The 11,206-nt window shown below is 30.8% G+C and overlaps 2 protein-coding genes across 2 annotated transcripts; both read right to left on the bottom strand.

The window, feature by feature from the left end:
* Positions 1-364: 364 nt before the first annotated feature.
* On the bottom strand, positions 365-1,066 carry LOC127253551 (secreted RxLR effector protein 161-like). The gene is made up of 2 exons (XM_051278198.1): positions 725-1,066; positions 365-619 (listed from the first exon to the last, which is right to left on the bottom strand). The coding sequence occupies exons 1-2, from the start codon at positions 1,064-1,066 to the stop codon at positions 365-367; spliced, it is 597 nt and encodes a 198-aa protein (XP_051134155.1).
* A 7,189-nt stretch (positions 1,067-8,255) lies between these two features.
* Positions 8,256-9,487, bottom strand: LOC127253507 (protein LIGHT-DEPENDENT SHORT HYPOCOTYLS 5-like). The gene has a single exon (XM_051278135.1). The coding sequence runs from the start codon at positions 9,002-9,004 to the stop codon at positions 8,399-8,401; it is 606 nt and encodes a 201-aa protein (XP_051134092.1). The 5' UTR covers positions 9,005-9,487; the 3' UTR covers positions 8,256-8,398.
* Positions 9,488-11,206: the final 1,719 nt, after the last annotated feature.

Below are 11,206 nucleotides of genomic sequence, written 5' to 3'. Positions count from 1 at the left end.
CTTGTAATATTTTTATATGTTCTTTTATTTTTAATATTTTAAGATAAACTAATATTAAAGATAATATTTTAAACAAGTGAATAAATTAAATAATAAATATTTTAATAAGATATCATTATCTCATTTGTGAGCTTCATGGTTATATTTTACATGAGATAACAATTAAAACGGCTTTGTTTATGCAAATATAAATTGACTATTTGATAGATTAATGTCAGAGACATTAATGTCGAGTTGGAATAAACGGAATAATTTGATTTTTTAATTAAAATTAGGGTTACATTGTCATATATATATTGATATATTTTACCATAAATGTATATATATATATATATTACAATATATATCAACATTCCCCTCAAGCTCAACGTGGGAGTGTGGAAACTAGCTTGAGTTTGCTCAAGAATGACTGAAAACGATCGGATAAACGAGGCTTGGTGAAGCCATCAGCAGTCTGATCAGCATAAGAAGTGGAGGACGAGGAGACGTTGCCGTTAGCAACGTGATGACATACAAGATGACAGACGATCTCAATATGTTTCGTATGCTCATGAAAAACATTATTCGTCGAAATCTTCATGGTACTCTGACTATCACAATGGATAGTGGTAGTAGAGGGCTGAGACACACCGAGATCAGTCAGTAGCCATCGAAGCCATAGAAGTTCGGAAGTGGTATCGGCAAGAGCTCAATACTCGGACTCCATACTAGATCGGGAGACGACCGTCTCATTCTTGCTGCGCCAAGAAATAAGCGAATCACCGAGAAAGAAACAAAAGCCAGTAGTCGAACGATGATCGGTGGGATCTCCCGCCCAATCAGCATCAGAGTACCCGGTTAAAACCAAGGACGAGCGAGCTGAATAATGAAGACCATAGAGGAGAGTGTCTTTGACGTACCAAAGAACCCGCAGAACAGCAGAGTAATGAGTCGTCCGAGGAGCGGACATGAATTGACTGACGATATGAACAACATAGGCAATGGTAGGTTGAGTAACAGTCAGATATATCAGGTTTCCCACCAGCTGACAATATAAGGTAGAATCATCAAAAGGGGCACCATCCATCGGAGTAAGGCGACAGTTGGACTCAAGAGGTGTAACCGGGACAACGTCAGGAGCAAAGGACGGAGCCGCGTCGTCGAAAGAAAATAGAGGTGGAGAGGACAAGGTAAAGAACGGAGACGCACGATTAAAGGGAACTTGAAAATGGGATAAGGAAGAGAACTCGGTATTCTTCCAAAATGTGACATGATGAGAAATACGTAACCTATTGAAAATAGAAGGACGAGGGAGCTGAAGTGACTCAAGCTCAAATAAGCGGCTCGTCTTCCGGCCCTTCCCGAGCGTCCTCCCGGTTTACGCATCCTGAACCTACATACCAGAAGAAGAGAAAATCATTGTGAGACCTTGATCAACTAATTGACCAACTGAGATCATATTCAAGGTTAATTGGGGAATATAGTAGGTGTTAGGGAAGGATAAGGATGAGGTGGATGTGTGTCCAATATAGGTGATGCGCATATGGGTACCATTTGCGGTAAGGATAGGGGGTAGAGATGATGCGGTAGATATAGAGGTCATAAGGCGTATATCAGAGGTCATATGATTACTACAAGCAAAATCAAAATACCAAGGAGAGGTACCTGATGTGGTAGACATGGCGGTATTGGACGATAGAACCTATTTAAGGAGAGCCTCTAAGTCCCGAATCGTAGGAGGCACAAGCGCAAGCGTGGCAGAGGCTGTGACAAATGAGGTACTAGACTGAGGAGGTCTACGAACATGCCAAGGCTTGGAATTACTGCTGCCAGAGCGGGACGGCCTGATAGGGCAATACTGTATAGTATGGCCTAAAACATGGCAGTAATGGCACTCCACCTTGGGGCAGTGACCGAAGTCGTAATCAGAGGACTGACATCGTTTGCAGCAGAATTGACGACTCTGAGTAGGAATTCGGGCAGTGACTGCAAGAGCAGAGTCAGGCGGAGGAGCCTTGACTAGGTGAAGACGAGTTTCTTCAAAAAGAATCTCCTGAATAGCCCCATCCAGTGTAGGAAGCGGGTGCTGATGTAACAAATAGGGCACAAACTGCCTCATACTCTGGACGCAAAGCCATCAAAACCTGAATAAGACAGAGATGATCAGGGCTGATCTCAGCCTGATCCAACCGATGCCAAATGGGTTGCACCTGAGCAAGAAAGCCGTTGACAGACTGTCCCGGTTCCTGTTTTAGACCATGTAGTGTGCTCCAAAACTGATAATAATGTGCCAAACCAATAGTACGGAAGCGGACTGACAAGAAATCCCAAGCTACCCTAGCAGAGTTTCAAATTGGGCAAGTTGAACCTGTATCACCAGAGTAGATGTATTACGTAGCCATGTAAGGATTTGATGATTCTTACTGTCTCAATCCTCTAATTTCTCAATATATGATTCGACAGCTTTAGATGTACGCGCAACTTCTCCAATATAAATAGGAGCGACGAGAGCAACTATATACCCAGTAAGAATCCACCACAGTTTCCTACCTATTAGAAAACTTCTCATTGATTGCGCCCACAAACTATAATTATCCCCCAACAGAATAATATTTATCGGAACATGAATATCCACCTTTTCCATACCAAAAAAATGCAATATCTCAAACTGAAAATCAAATTGACAGAAATACAGACAGAAGACAGAATCGAGCTCGAATCGAACCCGGAACAAGAAAAATCAGACGATTATGAAATACTACTCAAACTGAAAATCTGAAAATACTATCGGACAGAAAATTAAAAACCGAATGCGACGGTCCGAAAAACTCCTGCAGCCTCCGCCGCACGCGCCTCCACGCGCCAGCGAGACGTTTGCCGAAAAATTTCGTCAGGCGTGTGAGCCCTCCATGCGCCGCTGATTTCCGAGATTTTCCGGGTGCTGGCCGGTCTCGCCACGGCGCTTCTGATAGTGGTGGCGGTGACGATCAACGGTTGCCGGAAGGTGGAGGAACGGACGGACAATGTTTTTGTATTATTTTGGGAACAAGTCGGGGCTCTAATATCATATTGGATAAACGGAATAACTTGATTTGTTGATTAAAATTAGGATTATATCGTCATATATATATATATATATATATTAATATATTACCATAAATATATATCAACAATAATATTATCAAAAACAAAATTTTAACATAAAAAAAATAAATAAATAAATAAATAAGGAGTTCTTAGTATGGCGGCCATTTTAACATCTGCCTAACAATTTTCACACTGTTTGAATACAATTTTTATTAACAAAATATTTGCAATTCACACTTCCATCGCCATTATTTCGTTATTGTCAAATTCCATTTGTTATGTGATTTTAGGGTGTGTTTGTTTGGGGGTTTGGATTTTGGATTGGAATTTGAATAGTAAAAATTTTGAATTTGAATAGTTGTATGATGTGATATAAATAGGTGTTGATGTGATATTTTGAATGTAAAATTGATTTTTAATATAATATAAAAAATAAAAAACAAGTGTTTGATTTGATGTTTTTGGGAGAAAAATTTTGGATGAATAGTAGAATTTTGATAAAATCCTATAACCGAACACATTGTTAACTATACAATTTTATGCAAAACATCTTGAGAGTATAAACCATAATAAATATATAAACTACTTTATCAAAGATAAAGTATTATATACTCATTTTTTAATATTAGTATTATAATAAGTTGCAGTGAAAAGAACAAAAATGTCTCTATTAGTATTTTATAACATGAAAGTAATGGCATTTGTATAATATAGTGTAAGTTGAAAGGGTATTTATTATGTTAGTTATGTAAGTACAATTACTAAATTAAAAAATTGTAACTTTGTTTTGGGACAGACCAAAATGAAAAATGGCAACGTATAAAAACATAAACAATATGTGAACATGTCTTTGTAAATATAAAAAAAATTGAATATATTTAGCGAACAAAAAGAGTATTTATTAATGTAAGCATAAATTATATTCCATTTGTCTCAATTCAATTGAGATTTTGTAGTAGCTTTAAAAAAAAAAAAGTATTTTATTGATCGGTAGAAGTGTGCAAGAGTTTATGATATTTTTGTCTTTTGACTTTATCTATAAAGTAATTGTATATATAATAGTATGTTTGTAATTTAAATAAAAATTAATAATATTTTAATATCAGTGTATGATTATTTTTTCTAAAATAAAAAATAGATACTTTGAAATAAAACAGATGAAAATGATAAAAAAAAATACATTTTGAATTGGATAGGAGGAAATATAATATAATTCTTATTCAAAATATTTTATATTTTCAATTGAAACCGAAATACTATGGATCTGTTCTTTCCAAATGCATAATTTTCAATAATTTCCTTACATATTTTTTTAATAAAAAACACCGTATTTCTCCGTCTCATTGAAAGGTTGCAATTTTCTATTTTCGTATGTCCCAAAATAAGGTTACTATTTCCTAATTTAATAATTATACTACCTATCTAACATAATAAATACCCTTCAAACTTCACTATATTACACAAATGTCATTACTTTTATATTACACAATACAAATAGGGGTATTTTTGTCTTTTTCACTACAATTCATTATAATACTAATATTAAAAAATATATGTGCAAAAAGTACAAAGCAACCTTGCACCGGGACGGAGGGAGTATTTTTTTTTATAAAATGTTTAAAAGATTCTATCACTCATAAAATAAATTAACAATTTAACATAAAATACTACTTCCGTCCACCGCCAATCTATCTATTTACTTTTTGCATGTTAATCTTTGAATATTAATTATTATATCAAAAAACACAGTAAAAATCGAAGAAAAAAACGACAAAAATACTTCTATTGGTGTCTTATAATACAAATGCAATAATTTTTGTACAAAAAATTATACAAATATAAAAATATTTTTAATATTAAAAACAATGATTTCAAATACAAATAGATAGATCGGTGGTGGACGAAGACGGTATTATTTTTTATATTATCGATACTTTTATCTAGATCTAATATAAAAAACACTAGACAATATATATATAAATTATTCTTGTACAAAACTAGTCTGTCTCATATTATATGTCTAAGTTATAGTATACATAGAAGTTTAAGAAAAATATAATCAGTAAAATTTTTAAGAATGTATTAAAAAAAAAATAATTATTATACAATACAAATAATCGCAAATAATTTTTCTTATAAATAAAAAAATGTGAAATAAAATCTAAAATATACAAAAAATACAATATGAATATGTGTGTGCAAGGGAAAGAGCACGTGCGTGTATTGTTGCTGCAGCAGCAGCAGCAGAGTATCGTAGAGTGATAGCTCATATCGATCTTCATTTCTTACACCTATAAATAAGGCTACATTTATATGTACTCGTAAATTAAATGTTGACGTTATTTATTTATAATAATTTTTTAATATATTTTGTACTCTCTCTGTTTCAGATACCGTGTCTGCGACACTGTATTTTAAGAGAAGTGTAATTAGTAGATAATTAAAAATGTATCAGTAAAAATAATTATCCTATAATATAAATAATTATAAATTAAAATTAAGATAACTAATTAGTTTAATTAAAATTAAAAAAATAAAATTTAAAAATTTAAAATGAGATTAAAGTGTGTAATCATTTTTAAAAAAAAGGAAAGTGACATGGTATGTGGGACGGACAGAAACGGCAACGTGGACATGGTATCTGGGGAACGGAGGGAGTAATATTTTTTATTTTGATATGCTTTATATATTCTGTAATATTTTTTAAATAAAAAATAATTAATTATACTTTTATCACATCACATTACATTATTCTCAATTTATTTTATTTTAATAATCCATTCGTCCCAATACAATAGTCTTATTTTCATAAATAATCATATTATCATAAAATTACTCCAATTTTTTTTATTTTTACTACACAATTGCCATTACTTTTTACACTAATACACTCATAGGGGCAAAAAAAAATTTTATCCATACTTTTTATCCACTACCAATATATCTTAAATTTTTTATCTCATCCAATTAAGATTATAGTTCCGGACGAATGGAGTAATATTTTTTAAATTCTCGTATTGAAAATCAAATGTTGCACTAATAAGTAGGGGTGAGCATCCGGATTTTCGGTTCGGATTTTGTCAAATTCGAACCGATCCGAAAATTCGAAATTTTTGAAAAAAACCAATTCGAACCGAACCGAAATAACCGAAATCCGAAAATCCGTAATCCGAACTAAAAAATCCGAAATTCTAAATATTTTTATTTTTTTTTTAATTTTTAAATTTTTTTATTATTTTATAATATTAAATATATATAATATATAAAAATTAAATATATTAAAATATAATATTTTCTAATAAAATATTAAATATGTATAATAAAAAAAAATATTAAAATGTTATATTTCGGATTTCGGATTTGTTCGGATTTAAGTACACCGATCCGATCCGAAAATTCAAAATTTATTAAAAATTCAATTCGAAAATTCGAACCAAATTTTAAATTTCAGTTTGGTTCGGATTAGATTTTCAAATTTCGGATATTTTGCTCACCCCTACTAATAGGTGAATGTGGAGTATTACATATTTAAATTTTTTATTATTATTTTTAAAATTTAAAGCTCCTTCCAAACTTGCTTTACCCCTTCCCACTTCATGTGTGTATATATATATATATATATATATGTATATATGTTCATTTAATTAGGTCGTCGGTGTTGAAAGCTAATTCAAAACCATGTTTCACTATTCACAAATAAATAAATAAATAAATAATACTGCTGCCACCGACACGGGTCTCTCCAAACAACAATTAATTATAAAATCCAGCTTTAAATTAATTAATTTACCCACAAAGCATCGGAGAGTAGTACGGCTGTTTTATGTTTGGCAGTCAAAATTTGAATAGTAAAAATTTTGAATTAAAATAACAGTATAATATATTTTTTCTGTTCCGCTATAGATGATTTTTTCTTTTTTAATGTATCTCACAAAAGATGACTTTTTTTTCTTTTTTGGTAATTTTATTAATTTTAAATATATTTAACAAATATAAATCAATTTAATTAAACTTCTAACATCTCAGGACTTATTTAAAACCCCTTTATTTCTATCTCTCTCCTCAATTAACATAATTTTTTTATTTATATTTAAAACTCCTTATTTTTTATAAAACTAATTTATTTATTTGTATTATATAAAATTGTATTATCTACAAAATGATATTTATGTTGCATATATTTTTTCAAGATATAATCTTAAAAATTTTTAAAATACCAATAATATTATTCATATACAAAATAATAAACTAATATCGTAACTTATTATTAATAACTTACTAATTTACCCTACCTAAAAAACCGTATCCTTAATAAAATGGTTCATCCCTGGCCGGACGGAGAAAGTATTATAAATAGGTATTGATATAATATTTTGAATATAAAATTAATTTTTAGTATAATATAAAAAATAAAAAATAAATATTTGATTTAATATTTTTGAAAAAAAAAAATTGATAAATAATAAAAATATAAAAAATCTCAAAAAAAAAAATAAAAACACACACCTAAATAAGTAATAATAATAATACTACTCCGTGGGCGAAGGTTTTAATGTGAGATTTACTTTTATTTATTTTTTATTTTTTTATATAAAAATATACTCTCTCCTCCTTTTAAAAATAGTTGTTTGTTTTGTCACTTTAGTATATTTTAAAATAGTTGTTTTTTTATTTTATTTAGTAACTATGATTTCTATTTAATAATAAAATTATTTTTATTTTTTTGAATTATTTTTAATTATTATTCTAACATATTTTTTAAAATTATTAAAAGTAACTATATTTTAGTCTTTTGCATTCTACTAATAACTTTCAATTAAATACTATTACTCTCTCCATCAGCCTCTAAAAGTTATATTTATTTTTGCTTTATTGTAATTAGCATTAAAAATATTTTTATATTTGTATAATTTATTTGTACAAATGATATTATAATAGTATTATAAAATATTTATAGAGGTATTTTTGTTATTTTCCTTTATTTTTTATAATATTTTCATATAATAATTAATATTCAAATATTAACAAAAAAAAAAAAAATAAATAAGACCCTTAAAACCGAACCAAGGTAATATTATTAATTTATCTTGTCAACTCTCAACAAAATATAGTATAAATTTTTACTAAAACATCAAAAATATTTTAATATAACAAATTAAAAATAAACATAAATTTAAATAAAATAATAATTCACAATTAACAGTTACTATATTGAAAAAATAAAATAAAATTAATAATGTATTACAGGATATATAAATAACAATTTAGCATTTGCTTGTAATTAACAGTGTGTTTTCATATATCACTACTACTATTATTATTATTATTATTATTAACTGGGCGGTTCGCCGGGAGAGACGAGCCCACCGCCACCGCTACCGCTTGCAGCTCCGTCTCCATCTCCGGCGGCGGCGGCGGCGCGTGCAGAAGACGACGACGAGGCACGCTTTCGCTTCTTCTTCTCATATGGCACTCCACGTGCCTTCGCCTGACTTTCCCTAATCTCTCTCAGATAAATCCTAACGGCCTTGGCGCCAAACGGATTGGCCTCCGGCCGGCCGCCGTTCTCCTCGTAGGCGGCGCGTAGGCGTCCGATGAGCGCGTCGAGGCTGCCCCAGGCCTGCTTCAGAGTGCAGGCGCAGGGCGCCGGCGGGTTAGGCTGCCCGAAGTACGGGCAGCCCGTCACGTGCACTTTGGTCTTCCCGAACTGGTCCAGGTACTTGAGGAACTCGATCACGTGCGCGCCGCTGCACCGCGCCAGCGTCAGCGGCGGCTTGTGGTTTCTCAGGTACTGCTGGAACGTGTTCCAGTCGCGCCGTTTCTGTGACTCGTATCGGCTCGGCGCAGCCGATCCTCCTGCAGCCTCGGCGCTTGTCTCCGGCGGCTGCGGCTGCGGCGGCGGCGGCTCATCCCCCTCCCCGCTCGGCGGCGGCTCCATATATATATATATATAAGCCGATCGATTGATCGTTTGTTTAATTAAATTAGCCTATGATTATTAGTATAAAATCTATATAGGTAAATCAATTTTGTCGTGGTCATGTAAGAATGGTTTTTGTTTGTTTTTTTTTTTTTGGGATGGGTCGATTGATCGGAATCTTGGCGATTGATGATTAGTGGGAATTAAGGAAAAGGGCAAAAGAAGAAGGGGGTGATAAGATATGATATGAAATATTGAAATTGAAATTGAAATTGAAATTGAAAATAAATGATATGATATGATATGATGATGGGACGTGTAAGAGAAAACGTAACTGGGAGAATGAACAAGACTTTTCTTGGTCTATAAATTCATTTGAATTTGATTTGTGGGGGAGAGAGAAAGAGAGAGAAATCGAATGGAATGGAATCCAAGAAGGGAGATAGAGAGAGAGAGAGAGAGAGAAAGAGAGAGTAGGCGCGATCACGTGGTGGGCCCGTGCGGACGCGACAAAGTACATATACTACTACTACAATACAAGCTTACTATTCAACGCCCGGCCCGGCCCGGCCCATTGTACTGGTTTTGATTTTCTATTTATCAGACAAAACAAATCGTGTGCGTCTGTGTAGGAATGAACGAATGTAAGTATTTATACAGTCTATGTACGTATTTATACAGTCGCTCGCGGACATGCGAGATTGCTACGAAAATTAAAAAATAATAATAATACTCCCTCTGTTCCAAAATTATAGTTTTAGTTGGGTTAAATACGAGATTTAAGAAATATTTATATTATATTAGTAGTCGGTAAAAAGTATAAATAAAAGACCTTTTTGCTCTGATGAGTGTATTAGTGTAAAACGTAACGACAATTGTGTAATAAAAATGAAAAAATAGTGGTAGTTTTATAGTGATATGGTTATTTATGGAGATAAAACTTTTGTTTTCGGACGGACAAAAATGATAAACAAGATTATTGTATTGGAACAGATGGAGTATTATATTAATAGTGTGAGTAAAATTTTAAAAATCAAAATATATTTACTTTTATGTAATTATTGTGAAAAAAAGATATGAATAATTATATAAAAAAAAATGAGAAATTTGTTACTAAAAAATAAAAATTGAACTATTGTTTTGGAACGAACGAAAATAACAAAATTGAACTTTTTTTTATAATATAAACATTCGCAATTGTATCCATATTTATGTATAGATTGCTTTGGGGAAAAAAACTTAACAATTATCTATATGAAATATAATAATAAATTTTATTTTATATGTATACTATAAATTTATTTATAAAGTATTGTTTTAATATTATTGTATTATAAGCACGATTATATTAAGTCAACATATGTATGTATATATGTATGTATGTATGTAGTGTGAATAGTAATTAATGCGCGGAGGAATCAATTTCTTGCCTTTGACTGTGCCGACATTTCATTCATTCCACCGGAAAATATTTCATTTCAAGGAATCATTTTTTTTTTTCAATAATTTATTATATAATTATACTCTCTCCGTCTCTTATTGGACATTTTGATTACGCTATACTCGAAAATTTAGAATAAATATAATTAGTATATAATTAAAAATGTATTAGTAAAAATAAATAACATACTCTCTCCGTCTCATATCTATATATTCATTTGCTTTTGCACGGAGTTTTAGAAATATTAGTATTATATTGGGATAAAGTAGAAGTAAAGATAAAAAGACTAAATTAACGCTAATATATTATAAATTGGAAGGATATTTGTAATGTTAGGTAGGTAAAAAGAAATGGATACTTTGTTATGGAACGGACCAAAATGGAAAAATGAAATAATTAGAAATTTTAAAATAAGATTAAGATGCATAATCATTTTTCAGAAAAAAAAAAATGACATGAAACGTGAGACGAACAGAAACGGCAATATGAAATAGTAGGTGGGACGAATGAACTATTATTTTTAATGAAAAGATATTCATTAAAAACATTATACTCCTAATGTCATCAAGAAAATACATTTATTTTTCTTACATCTGTTATAAAAAATATAATAATATATATATATTTAGTAAAATTATTATACAATTTTTTTTTTTTTTTTTTTACTATAAAAATTAAAAAATACATCTCACATTATAACTCAACCTCCAACCTAAATGAAATTATTTTTACATGTTAGAAAGACTATTATACAATAAAAAATCAAATGAATTTATTTT

Source organism: Andrographis paniculata, unplaced genomic scaffold (assembly GCF_009805555.1).
Source record: "Andrographis paniculata isolate CXL003 unplaced genomic scaffold, ASM980555v1 Contig51END, whole genome shotgun sequence".
In the NCBI taxonomy this organism is placed as follows: Eukaryota; Viridiplantae; Streptophyta; class Magnoliopsida; order Lamiales; family Acanthaceae; genus Andrographis; species Andrographis paniculata.
This window is presented reverse-complemented; position numbering and strand designations above follow the sequence as displayed.